The 22,160-nt window shown below is 44.7% G+C and overlaps 1 protein-coding gene across 1 annotated transcript in view; it reads right to left on the bottom strand.

Annotated features, from left to right (window-relative positions):
- The window catches only part of LOC120064520 (integrin alpha-V-like), a 92,300-nt gene that overhangs the window by 1,380 nt on the left and 68,760 nt on the right, over nucleotides 1-22,160 (bottom strand). The window contains exons 24-34 of the mRNA XM_039015134.1: nucleotides 20,088-20,155; nucleotides 19,256-19,403; nucleotides 10,103-10,195; nucleotides 9,653-9,732; nucleotides 8,770-8,850; nucleotides 6,166-6,271; nucleotides 5,532-5,690; nucleotides 4,489-4,617; nucleotides 4,146-4,259; nucleotides 928-1,038; nucleotides 580-699 (exon numbers count right to left, since the gene is read on the bottom strand). Coding sequence (XP_038871062.1) covers nucleotides 580-699; nucleotides 928-1,038; nucleotides 4,146-4,259; nucleotides 4,489-4,617; nucleotides 5,532-5,690; nucleotides 6,166-6,271; nucleotides 8,770-8,850; nucleotides 9,653-9,732; nucleotides 10,103-10,195; nucleotides 19,256-19,403; nucleotides 20,088-20,155 — 1,209 coding nt within the window. The remainder of the gene's footprint in view (nucleotides 1-579; nucleotides 700-927; nucleotides 1,039-4,145; nucleotides 4,260-4,488; nucleotides 4,618-5,531; nucleotides 5,691-6,165; nucleotides 6,272-8,769; nucleotides 8,851-9,652; nucleotides 9,733-10,102; nucleotides 10,196-19,255; nucleotides 19,404-20,087; nucleotides 20,156-22,160) is intronic.

Genomic DNA, 22,160 nt, shown 5'->3' with positions numbered 1-22,160 from the left:
CAACTTCTATAGCGCTTTTCATTACAGAAGGAATCTCAAAGCGCTGTTATCTGAACAGGCAGATCCAGTCTACAAAAAGGCTATCACAACGGCTAAGAAATCCATCCACTCCTTGTCAGGACTTGACAGGTGACAACAAGAAGGTTAAAAAAATGACAATTTCTATTAAAAAAAAAACATTTCAAGAAATTATAAAATAATTTGAAAACCCTGTTTGTAAGCTTTTAAATGATATCAATCTCAACCGTTATATATTTTCCAGTGATGAAAACATGGATGTCTCATGGTACTTTGGGATATGCAAAAATTAACTTTGAGCCCCTTTTATCTCATGAATGTTTTGGCATTCAGGTCCAAAAAAAAAGTGACTTTCTGAGCACTTCTACAATGGAAGAATACGTATGGAAGGTTTTCATTTCAAATCGAAAGGTGTGTGCTGTCAAAAAAAGGGATAGAATTCAAAAAACGAATTTACCCTACCAGTGTTTTTAGCTTATGCCTAATTTTCAACGCCGACCACTAGATGGATTTTTAATGGAAACAAGAGAGGATAGGAGGCAAGGGAAGGTTTGGACTCACCTTATACATGATGAAGATCAGCAGAGCCAGCAGCAGCAGTCCTGCCAGCACAGCCAGGGCCACCACCCACCCAGGGACAGGTTCAGGATCAGATTTCACCCAGATCACTGACATACTGACCTGAAGGACACATCACAGGGTTTTACAATACAACACATCTCTATTCAACCAATACACAGGAGAGACACAACGGAAATGACCTATTTGCTGTGGTAGTAGCCAGCCACATAGAACCATATAGGATCCTATGGACTCTGGTCAAAAAGTAGTGGACTATATAGAGAGAGACTGGGGTTCCATTTCAGAGGCAGACCTGGTTCATGTCCGTGATGCCTTCGTGTGACTCACCGTAATAGCGTTGGAGGGCAGCTCAGACACCAGGTTCTTGTTATAAGGCATCTCTATGACGCTGAAGGAAGCGGAGGATCTCACGGTGAACGATCGGTTCTGGCTCTCAGTCTGGATGAAAGAAACACATCATCACAGCTCGATTTTATTACATCAAAAGGTAGCCAACATACTAGGCTTTTTTTAAAGTTATGGCTCATATAGCTAGCCTGGTGGTGCCAGACCTATTTAAGTTATGGCCCATATAGCTAGCGTGGTGGTGCCAGATCTATTTAAGTTATGGCCCATATAGCTAGCGTGGTGGTGCCAGATCTATTTAAGTTATGGCCCATATAGCTAGCCTGGTGGTGCCAGATCTATTTAAGTTATGGCTCATATAGCTAGCCTGGTGGTGCCAGATCTATTTAAGTTATGGCCCATATAGCTAGCGTGGTGGTGCCAGATCTATTTAAGTTATGGCCCATATAGCTAGCCTGGTGGTGCCAGATCTATTTAAGTTATGGCCCATATAGCTAGCCTGGTGGTGCCAGATCTATTTAAGTTATGGCCCATATAGCTAGCCTGGTGGTGCCAGATCTATTTAAGTTATGGCCCATATAGCTAGCCTGGTGGTGCCAGATCTATTTAAGTTATGGCTCATATAGCTAGCCTGGTGGTGCCAGATCTATTTAAGTTATGGCTCATATAGCTAGCCTGGTGGTGCCAGATCTATTTAAGTTATGGCCCATATAGCTAGCCTGGTGGTGCCAGATATATTTAAGTTATGGCCCATATAGCTAGCCTGGTGGTGCCATATCTATTTAAGTTATGGCCCATATAGCTTGCCTGGTGGTGCCAGATCTATTTAAGTTATGGCCCATATAGCTAGCCTGGTGGTGCCAGATCTATTTAAGTTATGGCCCCTATAGCTAGCCTGGTGGTGCCAGATCTATTTAAGTTATGGCCCATATAGCTAGCCTGGTGGTGCCAGATCTATTTGAGTTATGGCCCATATAGCTAGCCTGGTGGTGCCAGATCTATTTAAGTTATGGCCCATATAGCTAGCCTGGTGGTGCCAGATCTATTTGTGCAGATCCAGTGTGATGCGTCTATAGCGAGCTTACCAAGCATACACTTCAAGCATATGCTTCAACCTTGTGTACCAGGCTCTTGTTCATTAGGGCACACCAGTGGCGACCCGTCATTCAGGGTATTTTGGGTTGTCTGCATGTTATTTTGGCATTAATACGTGTCACATATCAGTTTGCAAACAATAAAAATAATTGAGTTAATAAACCCTCCATACAAACATGGTCTCTTTTTGTCTTTCTTGATTCAGGTGTTTCAGCTCTGTGCTTTCTGTGGTGTTGGGGCAGCCAGTGGAAAAGGGTTAGTAATGTTCTCTTGTTGCGCCGTGATTGGCTCAGTGTTCTGTCACTCGTGGGGACACTACGTCACTGCCAAATCTAAGGGTAGACCTCAAATTCAAGCCCCTTTGGGTGCTGCCATAGCGTTACATTAGAAGTGCCCATCCAAGAAGGCTTAAGGTTATTGGCCACAGATAAAATGACGTCAAATCACGTTATATCTACAGTAGCTTTGATTGGACTGATCATGTCAACATCATACTTTCAAAATCTTAGCTAGCAAGCTAGCAGTCATCATGAATCAAGTCGACAATCTACTGGCAAATCCTTTTTAATCCTTGTCATATGAAGAGAAGTAATGAAGTGAAATTATAGATAAAACGTGTTGGTGCTCATCGGCCATTGGACATAAACACTACACAACAAGATGGAAATCGCAAATTCAACAATGAGTGGTTTGGAAGGAATCAGTGGCTAACTAAAGAACACTGACGTCATCATGATTCAACCTTGTTTTTTTGCCGAGTTCCCAGTTGCCGTGAAAGCACCATAAATCCAGAGAATGCCAGACTTTGATGACAAAATTTGCCCACGAAGGACCGTCGTGCCACCTTTCTGTTCAAGTGAGCATTGCACAACAAGGTGAGTCCAAAAATGTCTTGTACACTGCTTCATAAATGATGTGGGAGATATGGGAAATATGTATACTGTAGCTAAGAAAGTAATACTAAGTGTATGTTGTGTAGTAAGTTGTTAGTAGACCATGTGCCTCACCCTAATAATTTGTTCTATTTTCCCATCTTAATTTCGCCTACTGTTCTGACTTGGTGGTGCACAAGTAGTCTATAACCTGTTTTAGAGAAATTAAATTGTTGAATTGTAAGAGCTTTCATTGTCTGCTTGTATGCCACCTTTATTTATCCTACGGTTCTGATTTGGTGTACAGGGAGAACACTAAGAACAGCCCATGTTCTGAATTCTGTCGCTGTACGTTTCAAAAGTGCCGAACAAATAGTTATATTGACAACGTCCGTCCTAGCTCGCTCATTAATGTCTTAATCGAAATTACGGATTGCCTCTTATCCACTTGTCATCCCCTTATGCCATAGTTTGTACATCTCAATTGTCTGTAGAAACCACATTTGTTTAAGCAAGTCAGCAATATCAGCTATGTTTTTTTCTAAAACCAGTAAATGAGGCTGAATAATCTGTTTCTCTGCCAGACAAGGCTCTGCTGATAGCCAGGTGTAGCAGTGTTAAGGTGTTGGGAATGCTGTTGGGACTCTGCTGTTGGGACAGCTTTATGTAGGCCCTAACAGTTTGTGGGCACCGATGGTCACTGTTATAGTGTAATTCATGTATTGTTTAGTGTTGTTTTGTGGCTTTGCTGGCATGCAGTTTGCCCCACCAAGATTCACATGCTAAAATCGCCACCGGGGCACACTGTAGCACCATGTCTTGAAATGGAAATCAGAAACTGTATTTCTCATTGGACAGATAGTACCTCCAATGTTTCAGTCCCGTTTGGTGCCTAATGAACACAGCCCTGCTGTATGCTTCAACTACAGTAGGTGGAATGTCTCATCTTGAGGAAGGTGGTCACCCCCCCAGTCTTGAGTGAACGTACAATACCACACAGCACAAACACATCTGGGACCACCAGGCGAGTATATAACCTCTAGGGCCCTTAAAACTAAACTCGATACCTCGAAGCCAGTTCCACTGTGTTTTTTATTTCTCCATTGTTCCCCTCTAATCAGGGAGTGATTTAGAGGGTACATTTAATTATCAGGTAGAAAAGAAACACAGCAGGCTCCAGACCTGGTATGTTAAGAGTTTGAAAACTCCTGCTCTAGGGGATAACAGACTCACCTTGAGGAAGGTGGCCACTCCCAGTCTGGAGTAGATGTACAAGGTTGTACTCTGACCTCTCTCCAGACGGCCCATCTGACACCGGATCTTCAGGCACTGGGCCTTCGAACAGTCCTGAGTGAGCAGACACACAATCAGAGTGACATTAAAACACACACACAATCCATATGGCTAATGCTATCTGTATGATTACATTAGTACTGTAGCCAACAGGGTTAACGATTCAGGAAGTACATTTCAGACTTTGCAGTTTACTTCCTGAATCAACTGAAATGAAATGGAATTGACCCGAAACCCTGGTGTAAATGACAGTACAGCATTAGCCAGGTAATCACGCCATTACCAGAGTTTCCAGGTCTCCCTCCATCTCTTTCCTCGCCAGCTCTCTGCGGTGAACATGGTTTCTGTTCCTGCCCTCTGTGTTGTCTCCACTGGTGGAAGCTGAACCATTTGTCTCTCCTGACAGAGGATTCTACAACGGACAAATAGATTATTATGTCACCAATAGCAACGTAGGCTCTATCTCAACTGTTTAACAATCTGTCCCTCATTGTCTCCTCTTGTTCATTTGAACTGATTGAAAATACTGACTGGTGTAACAACGCAGTGGCAGCTTAGTTTATCGTCAGGCTGACGTCCACCTGGTCGCCAGGATGACGTTCACCTGGTCTCCAGGCTGACGTTCACCTGGTCGCCAGGCTGACGTTCACCTGGTCGCCAGGCTGACGTTCACCTGGTCTCCAGGCTGACGTTCACCTGGTCGCCAGGCTGACGTTCACCTGGTCGCCAGGCTGACGTTCACCTGGTCGCCAGGCTGACGTTCACCTGGTCTCCAGGCTGACGTTCACCTGGTCGCCAGGCTGACGATCACCTGGTCTCCAGGCTGACGTCCACCTGGTCTCCAGGCTGACGTTCACCTGGTCTCCAGGCTGACGTCCACCTGGTCGCCAGGCTGACGTCCACCTGGTCGCCAGGCTGACGTCCACCTGGTCGCCAGGCTGACGTCCACCTGGTCGCCAGGCTGACGTCCACCTGGTCGCCAGGCTGACGTCCACCTGGTCGCCAGGCTGACGTCCACCTGGTCGCCAGGATGACGTCCACCTGGTCGCCAGGATGACGTTCACCTAGTCGCCAGGCCGACGTTCACCTGGTCGCCAGGCTGACGTTCACCTGGTCACTTCTTTCAGATCAGTGCAATAAATGTGAGGAGCATCGAAGAGGACAGACTGTTTAGACAATTGAAAAAGAGCCAGTGTCTAGGCTGAATGGAAGGGTGAATGGAAGGCTGAATGGAAGGGTGAATGGAAGGGAGAAAGGAAGGGTGAATGGAAGGCTGAATGAAATGGTGAATGGAAGGGTGAACGGAAGGGAGGGAATATCACATACTGAGACATTGAGTGGGTTGATCTCCATGTCTGTACTGCAGTTCATGCCTCCGTCCACCTCTAGTTTAGTGATGTAGAGCAGAGAGCCGTTGTTGAACCTGTAGGGCCACTCGATGTCCAGCATGGCCTTGCTGAAGGTACTGGGACCTCTGTTACGCAACTGTAATAAGACAGATTGTAGTTACCGGTAGTGCTCCAGGCTTCACTGACTTATACTGGTGATTAATGGTATTATGTGAAAGGTCAGCTATGTCCGTTTTTACATTTATCAGTTGACATTCATCTACAGGTAAATTACATGGCGGGTCTAATGTCACGACACGGCGGGTCTAATGTCACGACACAGCGGGTCTAATGTCACGACACGGCGGGTCTAATGTCACGACACAGCGGGTCTAATGTCACGACACAGCGGGTCTAATGTCACGACACGTCGGGTTTAATGTCACGACACATCGTGTCTAATGTCACGCCACGGCAGGTCTAATGTCACGACACGGCGGGTCTAATGTCATGACACGGTGGGTCTAATGTCATGACATGGAACCCAATATAGTGCATTACTTTTGACCAGCCTATATAGGGAATAGGGTGTAATTTGACCAGCCTATATAGGGAACAGTGTCATGGTTGACCTCATAGATGTGCTGTATTTCTGGACCGATGTCGTCTCCTACGACAAGGTTCTCTTTGGGCTTCCAGTTAGCGATGGGCAGGAAGACCTGGTCAGGAGCCGCCACCCTACAGCAGAGGAAAGGGATTGGGGTACATATTTATAAAGTACATTCTGCGTTTCTTCACATTCTGTTACCGTGAATCAGTAAAGTCCTTACTATATCAGAGATGGTAGGGTACATCAGTACTGTCTTTGCTACTAAACCATTTATCATGGGATACATACATTCCATCAAACTAAACCATTCTGTAACAAACCCTCAGCTCTGAGGCACAGACTCAGCTGAAGGTCCCACCTGGGATTTGAGCCGGCAGATATTTACTCATTACCTGCTAATTACCTGCTAATTATAATCTAAATGCAATCTGCACTTTATGACGTATGTTGGTGACCTCCCACCTGCCCATTAGGGTAGGAGAAGATGTATGTTGGTGACCTCCCACCTGCCCATTAAGGTATAAGAAGATGTGTGTTGGTGACCTCCCACCTGCCCATTAAGGTATAAGAAGATGTATGTTGGTGACCTCCCACCACCCCATTAAGGTAGGAGAAGATGTATGTTGGTGACCTCCCACCACCCCATTAAGGTAGGAGAAGATGTATGTTGGTGACCTCCCACCTGCCCATTAGGGTAGGAGGGATGTGTGTTGGTGACCTCCCACCACCCCATTAAGGTAGGAGTTATGTGTGTTGGTGATCTCCCACCTGCCCATTAGGGTAGGAGAAGATGTATGTTGGTGACCTCCCACCACCCCATTAAGGTAGGAGAAGATGTATGTTGGTGACCTCCCACCTGCCCATTAGGGTAGGAGGGATGTGTGTTGGTGACCTCCCACCTGCCCATTAGGGTATAAGAAGATGTATGTTGGTGACCTCCCACCACCCCATTAAGGTAGGAGGGATGTGTGTTGGTGACCTCCCACCACCCCATTAAGGTAGGAGGGATGTGTGTTGGTGACCTTCCACCACACCATTAAGGTAGGAGGGATGTGTGTTGGTGACCTCCCACCACCCCATTAAGGTAGGAGAAGATGTATGTTGGTGACCTCCCACCACCCCATTAAGGTAGGAGAAGATGTATGTTGGTGACCTCCCACCACCCCATTAAGGTAGGAGAAGATGTGTGTTGGTGACCTCCCACCACCCCATTAAGGTAGGAGAAGATGTATGTTGGTGACCTCCCACCTGCCCATTAGGGTAGGAGAAGATGTGTGTTGGTGACCTCCCACCACCCCATTAAGGTAGGAGAAGATGTATGTTGGTGACCTCCCACCACCCCATTAAGGTAGGAGAAGATGTATGTTGGTGACCTCCCACCACCCCATTAAGGTAGGAGAAGATGTATGTTGGTGACCTCCCACCACCCCATTAAGGTAGGAGAAGATGTATGTTGGTGACCTCCCACCTGCCCATTAGGGTAGGAGGGATGTGTGTTGGTGACCTCCCACCTGCCCATTAGGGTATAAGAAGATGTATGTTGGTGACCTCCCACCTGCCCATTAGGGTAGGAGAAGATGTGTGTTGGTGACCTCCCACCACCCCATTAAGGTAGGAGAAGATGTATGTTGGTGACCTCCCACCACCCCATTAAGGTAGGAGAAGATGTATGTTGGTGACCTCCCACCACCCCATTAAGGTAGGAGAAGATGTATGTTGGTGACCTCCCACCACCCCATTAAGGTAGGAGAAGATGTATGTTGGTGACCTCCCACCACCCCATTAAGGTAGGAGAAGATGTATGTTGGTGACCTCCCACCTGCCCATTAGGGTAGGAGAAGATGTGTGTTGGTGACCTCCCACCTGCCCATTAAGGTAGGAGAAGATGTATGTTGGTGACCTCCCACCACCCCATTAAGGTAGGAGAAGATGTATGTTGGTGACCTCCCACCACCCCATTAAGGTAGGAGAAGATGTATGTTGGTGACCTCCCACCACCCCATTAAGGTAGGAGAAGATGTATGTTGGTGACCTCCCACCACCCCATTAAGGTAGGAGAAGATGTATGTTGGTGACCTCCCACCACCCCATTAAGGTAGGAGAAGATGTATGTTGGTGACCTCCCACCACCCCATTAAGGTAGGAGAAGATGTATGTTGGTGACCTCCCACCTGCCCATTAGGGTAGGAGAAGATGTGTGTTGGTGACCTCCCACCTGCCCATTAAGGTAGGAGAAGATGTATGTTGGTGACCTCCCACCACCCCATTAAGGTAGGAGAAGATGTATGTTGGTGACCTCCCACCTGCCCATTAGGGTAGGAGAAGATGTGTGTTGGTGACCTCCCACCTGCCCATTAGGGTAGGAGCAGATGTATGTTGGTGACCTCACACCACCCCATTAAGGTAGGAGAAGATGTATGTTGGTGACCTCCCACCACCCCATTAAGGTAGGAGAAGATGTATGTTGGTGACCTCCCACCTGCCCATTAGGGTAGGAGAAGATGCAGGAGAATATACTAAAGTGAAAAAGCATTCTTTGCACACTTCAAGTAGATGATATTTCTCTACTTAATGACTAAACTTCTGGTCAGTAATGACCTTCATTGGAGAAGACATGTCAACATACCCTCTGATATCCACATTGGCCAGAACAGCCAGCTGTGTGATGCTGGAGACCAGACTGCTGGTGCTGTTGAACTGGTTGGAACTGAAAGACAATATTATATTATTAACTTATACAACAAGACCAGATCGTGAAAACATCAGATAACCAGTGTACACAGTACAGGTTGATGCTAAAACACAAAATGTCCACAGGGTGGAACCATTGCATTGTATTGTAACTTTTGTCCATGATTTTGAACTGGCTGCTAAAGCCTCATAAGAAATATACAGAAACTCCAGACAATTCCACCACAAGACACACGTGCTCTCAACTATATTCTAAACAATTTAACAATGACTTTGATCAACAGAATATCTTTTTTTAGAGAGAACCGGCATGACCTTGGGATAGCGGGAGAATAAACGAGAGGTCTTCCTTCATAACAACAAGGACAGACAAAGGATACAGCTACTCTGTCATTTACATGCTCCTTTCAATCCAACCAGGGAAAACAGAAACACCATGTTTTTTTTTTATACATTTGCTCTCGTCAAAGTGGTCCACTATAGGAAGTAGGGTGCAGTTTGGGACACACTTTTAGTCTCACTGTCTGTTACCACAAAGTCAGGACGTGAGTGGGAGAAAGTACTGGGAGTCTCTTCTCTAAAAGGATTTGAGTTAAATTAGGTCCTAACGTTATGACCATTCGACGATGTGTGAGACACCGTTTCATTCCATTATTTATACACGTTAGGCTCATTAAGATTTAAAAGTCTCGCGAAAGAGACTTGTATACATACCCCAGTTGTTTGAAAATAAAGCACAGGAAAAGTAATTTTATTTCCAAAAGCCACACCTGTAAGAAAGACTGTGTTCTGAACCCGTTTTGTTACCAGCTCATTACCTCTGTATCTGCAGGTCAAACTTGACAAACGTGTCCTGCTCTGAGAGCTGATGAACACTGAAGCGGAGTCCGGCCAGCACCTAAAGACAACATCACACCATCGGGATCATCACCATTCTGATTGTAAGTCTCGTACTGTGTTTATACAGGCAGCACAATTCTGAAATGTTTTCCAAAAATGTTTTACTTTTGATCAATCAGATCTGATTTTTGGGGGGGGCCAATAAATGATCAGATTTGAGCAGCCTGTGTAAACGCACCTTCTGATCAGAATCATAATCATCTTTATAACACCAAGTACATTCACATGTACCAGGAATTTGAACTGGGGAAATGGTGCTGACTAGGTGTCTAGTCAACCACCAACATAGAAATAGAATCCCTAGAACAGACATCCCCCCCATTCAGGTCAACGGGACGGATACCATCTGCATGCTCCCATCCACTCACCTTAATTCCTCCTTTCATAGGGTTCCCCAGGTCACACACCACCACCCTGGTCTGGTTCTCTGTCTTGTAGGCACAGGATAATCTAGACAGAGTCTGCAAGGGAGAAAGCGACAAAATGCATGATATTATGTTAATGTTGATAGCTTGTCACTTTAACTATACATACATGTACATATTACCTCAATTACCTTGACTAACCTGTGGCCCCGCACATTGACTCATTACCGGTACTCCCTGTATATAGCCTCCACATTGACTCTGTACCGGTACTCCCTGTATATAGCCTCCACATTGACTCATTACCGGTACCCCCTGTATATAGCCTCCACATTGACTCTGTACCGGTACCCCCTGTATATAGCCTCCACATTGACTCTGTACCGTAACACCCTGTATATAGCCTCCACATTGACTCTGTACCGGTACCCCTGTATATAGCCTCCACATTGACTCTGTACCGTAACACCCTGTATATAGCCTCCACATTGACTCTGTACCTGTACTCCCTGTATATAGCCTCCACATTGACTCATTACCGGTACCCCTGTATATAGCCTCCACATTGACTCTGTACCGTAACACCCTGTATATAGCCTCCACATTGACTCTGTACCGTAACACCCTGTATATAGCCTCCACATTGACTCTGTACTGGTACCCCCTGTATATAGCCTCCACATTGACTCTGTACCGTTACCCCCTGTATATAGCCTCCACATTGACTCTGTACCGTAACACCCTGTATATAGCCTCCACATTGACTCTGTACCGTAACACCCTGTATATAGCCTCCACATTGACTCTGTACCGTAACACCCTGTATATAGCCTCCACATTGACTCTGTACCGGTACCACCTGTATATAGCCTCCACATTGACTCTGTACCGGTACCCCCTGTATATAGCCTCCACATTGACTCTGTACCGTAACACCCTGTATATAGCCTCCACATTGACTCTGTATCGGTACCCCCTGTATATAGCCTCCACATTGACTCTGTACCGGTACCCCCTGTATATAGCCTCCACATTGACTCTGTACAGGTACCCCCTGTATATAGCCTCCACATTGACTCTGTACCGGTACCCCCTGTATATAGCCTCCACATTGACTCTGTACCGTTACCCCCTGTATATAGCCTCCACATTGACTCATTACCGGTACCCCCTGTATATAGCCTCCACATTGACTCTGTACCGTTACCCCCTGTATATAGCCTCCACATTGACTCTGTACCGTTACCCCCTGTATATAGCCTCCACATTGACTCTGTACCGGTACCCCCTGTATATAGCCTCCACATTGACTCTGTACAGGTACCCCCTGTATATAGCCTCCACATTGACTCTGTACTGGTACCCCCTGTATATAGCCTCCACATTGACTCTGTACCGTTACCCCCTGTATATAGCCTCCACATTGACTCTGTACCGGTACCCCCTGTATATAGCCTCCACATTGACTCTGTACAGGTACCCCCTGTATATAGCCTCCACATTGACTCTGTACCGGTACCCCCTGTATATAGCCTCCACATTGACTCATTACCGGTACCCCCTGTAGATAGCCTCCACATTGACTCTGTACCGGTACCCCCTGTATATAGCCTCCACATTGACTCATTACCGGTACCCCCTGTAGATAGCCTCCACATTGACTCTGTACCGGTACCCCCTGTATATAGCCTCCACATTGACTCATTACCGGTACTCCTGTATATAGCCTCCACATTGACTCATTACCGGTACCCCTGTATATAGCCTCCACATTGACTCATTACCGGTACCCCTGTATATAGCCTCCACATTGACTCTGTACCGGTACCCCCTGTATATAGCCTCCACATTGACTCATTACCGGTACCCCTGTATATAGCCTCCACATTGACTCTGTACCGGTACCCCCTGTATATAGCCTCCACATTGACTCATTACCGGTACCCCCTGTAGATAGCCTCCACATTGACTCATTACCGGTACTCCTGTATATAGCCTCCACATTGACTCATTACCGGTACTCCCTGTAGATAGCCTCCACATTGACTCATTACCTGTACTCCCTGTATATAGCCTCCACATTGACTCATTACCGGTACTCCTGTATATAGCCTCCACATTGACTCATTACCGGTACTCCCTGTAGATAGCCTCCACATTGACTCATTACCTGTACTCCCTGTATATAGTCTCGCTACTGTTATTTTATTGCTGATGTTTAATTACTTGTTACTTTTATTTTATTTTCTATTTTTTTTACTTTACCCCTTATTTTTCTTAAAACTGCATTGTTGGTTAAAGGCTTGCAATTAAGCGTTTCACTGTAAGGTCTACAACACCTGTTGTATTCGGCCGCACGGGACATTTTTTATTGATTTTAATTTGATTTAACACCTTATGTAATGGATAACCTAGCCACCACTGTACCGGGTGATGCACAGGAAAGTCATACAGAGTCTGGGACGGAGAAATGAATAGGATCTATCAGCTTGACTAATGCAATCCATCGGTTTCATATTTCATTGTCAAAACCCACAAACTGTTGTATTGTCCTTCCCTTTGGGGTGTGTCCCACACACACCACGATCAGACAGTGGGGGAACACTCAGCACACAGAGGCAAGACTACACTGAGTGTACAAAACATTAGGAACACCTGCTCTTTCCATGACATAGACTGACCAGGTGAAAGCTATGATCCCTTATTGATGTCACTTGTTAAATACACTTCAATCAGTGTAGAATAGAAGGGGAGGAGACAGGTTAAATCATTATTTTTAAGCCTTGAAACAAAATATTTAAGTGCTTTTGAACGGGGTATGGTAGTAGGTGCCAGGCACACCGGTTTGTGTGGGTCAAGAACGGCAACGTTGCTGGGTTTTTCCATGCTCAACAGTTTCCTGTATGTGTATCAAGAATGGTTCACCACCCAAAGGACATCCAGCCATCTTGACACAACTGTGGGAAGCATTGGAGTCAACATGGGTCAGCATCCCTGTGGAATACTTTCGACACCTTGTAGAGTCCATGGACCCGACGAACTGAGGCTGTTCTGAGGGCAAAAGGGGGTGATACTCAATATTAGGAAGGTGTTTCTAATGTGTAATTTACACTGAGTGAAGCTGATGAAAGATGGTTGGTTAAGTTTCCACCTGACACTGCAGAAAAATCTATTCCATGTTTATATATTCCGATAGACACAGTATGTGTACAGTGCCTGTTAGATATTGGGAGCATCCTGGGATGTGCTTTTGTCCGTTATCGGTGTAAGAGAACGAGTTAGCTAGCATGCTCTAATAGTATGTTATCGCTGTAAGAGAACGAGTTAGCTAGCATGCTCTAATAGTATGTTATCGCTGTAAGAGAACGAGTTAGCTAGCATGCTCTAATAGTATGTTATCGCTGTAAGAGAACGAGTTAGCTAGCATGCTCTATTTGTACGTTATCGCTGTAAGAGAACGAGTTAGCTAGCATGCTCTATTTGTATGTTATCGCTGTAAGAGAACGAGTTAGCTAGCATGCTCTATTTGTACGTTATCGCTGTAAGAGAACGAGTTAGCTAGCATGCTCTAATAGGATGTTATCGCTGTAAGAGAGAGTTAGCTAGAATACTCTACTAGGATGTTATCGCTGTAAGAGAGAGTTAGCTAGAATACTCTACTAGGATGTTATCGCTGTAAGAGAGAGTTAGCTAGAATACTCTACTAGGATGTTATCGCTGTAAGAGAGAGTTAGCTAGCATTCTCTATTTGTACGTTATCGCTGTAAGAGAACGAGTTAGCTAGCATTCTCTATTTGTATGTTATCGCTGTAAGAGAACGAGTTAGCTAGCATGCTCTAATAGTATGTTATCGCTGTAAGAGAACGAGTTAGCTAGCATGCTCTATTTGTACGTTATCGCTGTAAGAGAACGAGTTAGCTAGCATTCTCTAATAGTATGTTATCGCTGTAAGAGAACGAGTTAGCTAGCATGCCCTATTTGTACGTTATCGCTGTAAGAGAACGAGTTAGCTAGCATGCTCTATTTGTACGTTATCGCTGTAAGAGAACGAGTTAGCTAGCATTCTCTAATAGTATGTTATCGCTGTAAGAGAACGAGTTTGCTAGCATTCTCTAATAGTATGTTATCGCTGTAAGAGAACGAGTTAGCTAGCATTCTCTAATAGTATGTTATCGCTGTAAGAGAACGAGTTAGCTAGCATGCCCTATTTGTACGTTATCGCTGTAAGAGAACGAGTTAGCTAGCATGCTCTATTTGTACGTTATCGCTGTAAGAGAACGAGTTAGCTAGCATTCTCTAATAGTATGTTATCGCTGTAAGAGAGAGTTAGCTAGAATACTCTACTAGGATGTTATCGCTGTAAGAGAGAGTTAGCTAGAATACTCTACTAGGATGTTATCGCTGTAAGAGAACGAGTTAGCTAGCATGCTCTATTTGTACGTTATCGCTGTAAGAGAACGAGTTAGCTAGCATTCTCTAATAGTATGTTATCGCTGTAAGAGAACGAGTTAGCTAGCATTCTCTAATAGTATGTTATCGCTGTAAGAGAACGAGTTAGCTAGCATGCCCTATTTGTACGTTATCGCTGTAAGAGAACGAGTTAGCTAGCATGCTCTATTTGTACGTTATCGCTGTAAGAGAACGAGTTAGCTAGCATTCTCTAATAGTATGTTATCGCTGTAAGAGAACGAGTTAGCTAGCATGCTCTAATAGTATGTTATCGCTGTAAGAGAACGAGTTAGCTAGCATGCTCTATTTGTACGTTATCGCTGTAAGAGAACGAGTTAGCTAGCATTCTCTAATAGTATGTTATCGCTGTAAGAGAGAGTTAGCTAGAATACTCTACTAGGATGTTATCGCTGTAAGAGAGAGTTAGCTAGAATACTCTACTAGGATGTTATCGCTGTAAGAGAACGAGTTAGCTAGCATGCTCTATTTGTATGTTATCGCTGTAAGAGAACGAGTTAGCTAGCATGCTCTATTTGTACGTTATCGCTGTAAGAGAACGAGTTAGCTAGCATGCTCTAATAGTATGTTATCGCTGTAAGAGAACGAGTTAGCTAGCATTCTCTAATAGTATGTTATCGCTGTAAGAGAACGAGTTAGCTAGCATTCTCTATTTGTACGTTATCGCTGTAAGAGAACGAGTTAGCTAGCATGCTCTATTTGTATGTTATCGCTGTAAGAGAACGAGTTAGCTAGCATGCTCTATTTGTACGTTATCGCTGTAAGAGAACGAGTTAGCTAGCATGCTCTATTTGTATGTTATCGCTGTAAGAGAACGAGTTAGCTAGCATTCTCTATTTGTACGTTATCGCTGTAAGAGAACGAGTTAGCTAGCATGCTCTAATAGTATGTTATCGCTGTAAGAGAACGAGTTAGCTAGCATTCTCTATTTGTACGTTATCGCTGTAAGAGAACGAGTTAGCTAGCATGCTCTATTTGTATGTTATCGCTGTAAGAGAACGAGTTAGCTAGCATGCTCTATTTGTACGTTATCGCTGTAAGAGAAAGAGTTAGCTAGAATACTCTACTAGGATGTTATCGCTGTAAGAGAGAGTTAGCTAGAATACTCTACTAGGATGTTATCGCTGTAAGAGAGAGTTAGCTAGAATACTCTACTAGGATGTTATCGCTGTAAGAGAGAGTTAGCTAGAATACTCTACTAGGATGTTATCGCTGTAAGAGAGAGTTAGCTAGAATTCTCTATTTGTACGTTATCGCTGTAAGAGAACGAGTTAGCTAGCATTCTCTATTTGTATGTTATCGCTGTAAGAGAACGAGTTAGCTAGCATGCTCTAATAGTATGTTATCGCTGTAAGAGAACGAGTTAGCTAGCATGCTCTATTTGTACGTTATCGCTGTAAGAGAACGAGTTAGCTAGCATTCTCTAATAGTATGTTATCGCTGTAAGAGAACGAGTTAGCTAGCATGCCCTATTTGTACGTTATCGCTGTAAGAGAACGAGTTAGCTAGCATGCTCTATTTGTACGTTATCGCTGTAAGAGAACGAGTTAGCTAGCATTCTCTAATAGTATGTTATCGCTGTAAGAGAACGAGTTTGCTAGCATTCTCTAATAGTATGTTATCGCTGTAAGAGAACGAGTTAGCTAGCATTCTCTAATAGTATGTTATCGCTGTAAGAGAACGAATTAGCTAGCATGCCCTATTTGTACGTTATCGCTGTAAGAGAACGAGTTAGCTAGCATGCTCTATTTGTACGTTATCGCTGTAAGAGAACGAGTTAGCTAGCATTCTCTACTAGGATGTTATCGCTGTAAGAGAGAGTTAGCTAGCATTCTCTACTAGTATGTTATCGCTGTAAGAGAACGAGTTAGCTAGCATGCTCTAATAGTATGTTATCGCTGTAAGAGAACGAGTTAGCTAGCATGCTCTATTTGTACGTTATCGCTGTAAGAGAACGAGTTAGCTAGCATTCTCTAATAGTATGTTATCGCTGTAAGAGAACGAGTTAGCTAGCATTCTCTAATAGTATGTTATCGCTGTAAGAGAACGAGTTAGCTAGCATGCCCTATTTGTACGTTATCGCTGTAAGAGAACGAGTTAGCTAGCATGCTCTAATAGTATGTTATCGCTGTAAGAGAACGAGTTAGCTAGCATGCCCTATTTGTACGTTATCGCTGTAAGAGAACGAGTTACCTAGCATGCTCTATTTGTACGTTATCGCTGTAAGAGAACGAGTTAGCTAGAATACTCTACTAGGATGTTATCGCTGTAAGAGAGAGTTAGCTAGAATACTCTACTAGGATGTTATCGCTGTAAGAGAGAGTTAGCTAGAATACTCTACTAGGATGTTATCGCTGTAAGAGAGAGTTAGCTAGCATGCCCTATTTGTATGTTATCGCTGTAAGAGAACGAGTTAGCTAGCATGCTCTATTTGTACGTTATCGCTGTAAGAGAACGAGTTAGCTAGCATGCTCTAATAGTATGTTATCGCTGTAAGAGAACGAGTTAGCTAGCATGCTCTATTTGTACGTTATCGCTGTAAGAGAACGAGTTAGCTAGCATGCTCTATTTGTACGTTATCGCTGTAAGAGAACGAGTTAGCTAGCATGCTCTAATAGTATGTTATCGCTGTAAGAGAACGAGTTAGCTAGCATGCTCTATTTGTACGTTATCGCTGTAAGAGAACGAGTTAGCTAGCATGCTCTATTTGTACGTTATCGCTGTAAGAGAACGAGTTAGCTAGCATGCTCTAATAGTATGTTATCGCTGTAAGAGAACGAGTTAGCTAGCATGCTCTATTTGTACGTTATCGCTGTAAGAGAACGAGTTAGCTAGCATTCTCTAATAGTATGTTATCGCTGTAAGAGAACGAGTTAGCTAGCATTCTCTAATAGTATGTTATCGCTGTAAGAGAACGAGTTAGCTAGCATGCTCTATTTGTACGTTATCGCTGTAAGAGAACGAGTTAGCTAGCATGCTCTAATAGTATGTTATCGCTGTAAGAGAACGAGTTAGCTAGCATTCTCTAATAGTATGTTATCGCTGTAAGAGAACGAGTTAGCTAGCATTCTCTATTTGTACGTTATCGCTGTAAGAGAACGAGTTAGCTAGCATGCTCTATTTGTATGTTATCGCTGTAAGAGAACGAGTTAGCTAGCATGCTCTATTTGTACGTTATCGCTGTAAGAGAACGAGTTAGCTAGCATGCTCTATTTGTATGTTATCGCTGTAAGAGAACGAGTTAGCTAGCATGCTCTATTTGTACGTTATCGCTGTAAGAGAACGAGTTAGCTAGCATTCTCTAATAGTATGTTATCGCTGTAAGAGAACGAGTTAGCTAGCATGCTCCAATAGTATGTTATCGCTGTAAGAGAACGAGTTAGCTAGCATGCTCTATTTGTACGTTATCGCTGTAAGAGAACGAGTTAGCTAGCATTCTCTAATAGTATGTTATCGCTGTAAGAGAACGAGTTAGCTAGCATGCCCTATTTGTACGTTATCGCTGTAAGAGAACGAGTTACCTAGCATGCTCTATTTGTACGTTATCGCTGTAAGAGAACGAGTTAGCTAGCATTCTCTACTAGGATGTTATCGCTGTAATATAGAGTTAGCTAGAATACTCTACTAGGATGTTATCGCTGTAAGAGAGAGTTAGCTAGAATACTCTAATAGTATGTTATCGCTGTAAGAGAACGAGTTAGCTAGCATGCCCTATTTGTATGTTATCGCTGTAAGAGAACGAGTTAGCTAGCATGCTCTATTTGTACGTTATCGCTGTAAGAGAACGAGTTAGCTAGCATGCTCTAATAGTATGTTATCGCTGTAAGAGAACGAGTTAGCTAGCATGCTCTATTTGTACGTTATCGCTGTAAGAGAACGAGTTAGCTAGCATGCTCTAATAGTATGTTATCGCTGTAAGAGAACGAGTTAGCTAGCATTCTCTATTAGTATGTTATCACTGTAAGAGAACGAGTTAGCTAGCATGCTCTATTTGTACGTTATCGCTGTAAGAGAACGAGTTAGCTAGCATGCTCTATTTGTATGTTATCGCTGTAAGAGAACGAGTTAGCTAGCATGCTCTATTTGTATGTTATCGCTGTAAGAGAACGAGTTAGCTAGCATGCTCTATTTGTATGTTATCGCTGTAAGAGAACGAGTTAGCTAGCATGCCCTATTTGTATGTTATCGCTGTAAGAGAACGAGTTAGCTAGCATTCTCTAATAGTATGTTATCGCTGTAAGAGAACGAGTTAGCTAGCATTCTCTAATAGTATGTTATCGCTGTAAGAGAACGAGTTAGCTAGCATGCTCTATTTGTACGTTATCGCTGTAAGAGAACGAGTTAGCTAGCATGCTCTATTTGTATGTTATCGCTGTAAGAGAACGAGTTAGCTAGCATTCTCTATTTGGAATGGTCGCATTAGCTCCCCCTTGCTAATTCACAGTCATTTCCCTGCAAAAAAAAACGTATCACGAATCTACAGCCATCAATATATGCTGTTGTCCTGCACATCTAATCTGCTTCCTTGTGTCTATCGTCAGAATAAACACCAATCAACTGAGATCGCTGGCTGGACAGTACTTTGGTTTAAAAACACAACGCAAGAGAGTTACGAAGTACAATCACATCTGTTACATCTGGTGCCCGAGACAAGTCTAGTCGTCTTCACTGGCCTCTATTTTATTTTACCTCACTGTTGCGTACGACCCCAGTGAAGTCAGCCTGGGGAGGAAGGAAGACATGTAGCTCTGCCTCGTACGCCCCCTCTCCTCGGTTCTCCGCTGTCACCTCCAGGGTCAAGGGGTTGTCATCTCCTATGTAGATCTGCTTCTGGTCACTGGGGAGGTCAGAGATCAGATTAACAGAATGATCTGCTTCTGGTCACTGGGGAGGTCAGAGATCAGATTAACAGAATGATCTGCTTCTGGTCACTGGGGAGGTCAGAGATCAGATTGACAGAATGGAGTTAAGACTATGGGAAAGTTTCCATAATTTTGCTATGCCAAAATTCCTAGGTTTGTCAGAAATCTTGGTCCAATTAGGATTTCAGAAAACCCTGGGAAGATGTCTGGGATTTTGTAATGTTACTCAGTCAGGACAATCTCCTTCTGGTCACTGGTAGTAGAAAGAAAACCCTAATGGAAAAGTTAGGACCATCTCACTGATGCCTGATTCACACTAGATGGTCAACCAGAACCTTACTGTGCTGGCTGAGATATTCTACATCACTTTGTCCTTTTCCAGCATAGTTTCAACAACTACGGTGGATGTATATTCTACATCACTTTGTCCTTTCCAACATGATTTCAACAACTACGGTGGATGTGTAACCAGACCAAAAACAGCTCGACTTGGCTAGCTGTTATAGGAATGAATGAATGAGGCATGAGATCCTGGAAGAGGAGGTAACTTAACAAGTGACGGAGCACTCACCTCACTACAGACAGCTGTTATAGGAATGAATGAATGAGGCATGAGATCCTGGAAGAGGAGTTAACTTAACAAGTGACGGAGCACTCACCTCACTACAGACAGCTTGAGGTCTGGCTTGCAGATGTTGTCATCTCCACAGTCCAGTAGGACATGGGCCTGAAAAACATTGTCACAAGCAGACCGTTTGTTTACCCAACAAACTTGACCCACCCTCCTACTAACCATGTGACCCACCTCTCCTACTAACCATGTGACCCACCTCTCCTACTAACCATGTGACCCACCTCTCCTACTAACCATGTGACCCACCTCTCCTACTAACCATGTGACCCACCTCTCCTACTAACCATGTGACCCACCTCTCCTACTAACCATGTGACCCACCTCTCCTACTAACCATGTGACCCACCTCTCCTACTAACCATGTGACCCACCTCTCCTACTACCCATGTGACCCACCTCTCCTACTACCCATGTGACCCACCTCTCCTACTAACCATGTGACCCACCTCTCCTACTAACCATGTGACCCACCTATCCTACTAACCATGTGACCCACCTCTCCTACTAACCATGTGACCCACCTCTCCTACTAACCATGTGACCCACCTCTCCTACTAACCATGTGACCCACCTCTCCTACTAACCATGTGACCCACCTCTCCTACTAACCATGTGACCCACCTCTCCTACTAACCATGTGACCCACCTCTCCTACTAACCATGTGACCAACCTCTCCTACTAACCATGTGACCCACCTCTCCTACTAACCATGTGACCCACCTCTCCTACTAACCATGTGACCCACCTCGCCAACTAACCATGTGACCCACCTCTCCTACTACCCATGTGACCCACCTCTCCTACTAACCATGTGACCCACCTCTCCTACTAACCATGTGACCCACCTATCCTACTAACCATGTGACCCACCTCTCCTACTAACCATGTGACCCACCTCTCCTCCTACTAACCATGTGACCCACCTCTCCTACTAACCATGTGCCCCAGCTCTCCTACTAACCATGTGACCCACCTCTCCTACTAACCATGTGACCCACCTCTCCTACTAACCATGTGACCCACCTCTCCTACTAACCATGTGACCCACCTCTCCTACTAACCATGTGACCCACCTCTCCTACTAACCATGTGACCCACCTCTCCTACTAACCATGTGACCCACCTCTCCTACTAACCATGTGACCCACCTCTCCTACTAACCATGTGACCCTCCTCTCCTACTAACCATGTGACCCACCTATCCTACTAACCATGTGACCCACCCTCCTACTAACCATGTGACCCACCTCTCCTACTAACCATGTGACCCACCTCTCCTACTAACCATGTGACCCACCTATCCTACTAACCATGTGACCCACCTCTCCTACTAACCATGTGACCCACCTCTCCTACTAACCATGTGACCCACCCTCCTACTAACCATGTGACCCACCTCTCCTACTAACCATGTGACCAACCTCTCCTACTAACCATGTGACCCACCCTCCTACTAACCATGTGACCCACCTCTCCTACTAACCATGTGACCAACCTCTCCTACTAACCATGTGACCCACCTCTCCTACTAACCATGTGACCAACCTCTCCTACTAACCATGTGACCAACCTCTCCTACTAACCATGTGACCCACCTCTCCTACTAACCATGTGACCAACCTCTCCTACTAACCATGTGACCCACCTCTCCTACTAACCATGTGACCAACCTCTCCTACTAACCATGTGACCCAGCGCTCCTACTAACCATGTGACCAACCTCTCCTACTAACCATGTGACCAACCTCTCCTACTAACCATGTGACCAACCTCTCCTACTAACCATGTGACCAACCTCTCCTACTAACCATGTGACCCACCTCTCCTACTAACCATGTGACCAACCTCTCCTACTAACCATGTGACCCACCTCTCCTACTAGCCATGTGACCCACCTCTCCTACTAACCATGTGACCCACCTCTCCTACTAACCATGTGACCAACCTCTCCTACTAACCATGTGACCCACCTCTCCTACTAACCATGTGACCCACCTCTCCTACTAACCATGTGACCCACCTCTCCTACTAACCATGTGACCCACCTCTCGTACTAACCATGTGACCCACCTCTCCTACTCACTATGTGACCCACCT

Source organism: Salvelinus namaycush, chromosome 19, assembly GCF_016432855.1.
Source record: "Salvelinus namaycush isolate Seneca chromosome 19, SaNama_1.0, whole genome shotgun sequence".
NCBI classification, from domain to species: Eukaryota; Metazoa; Chordata; class Actinopteri; order Salmoniformes; family Salmonidae; genus Salvelinus; species Salvelinus namaycush.
Note: the sequence above shows the minus strand (reverse complement) of the source record. Positions and strands in the feature narration are given on the sequence as shown.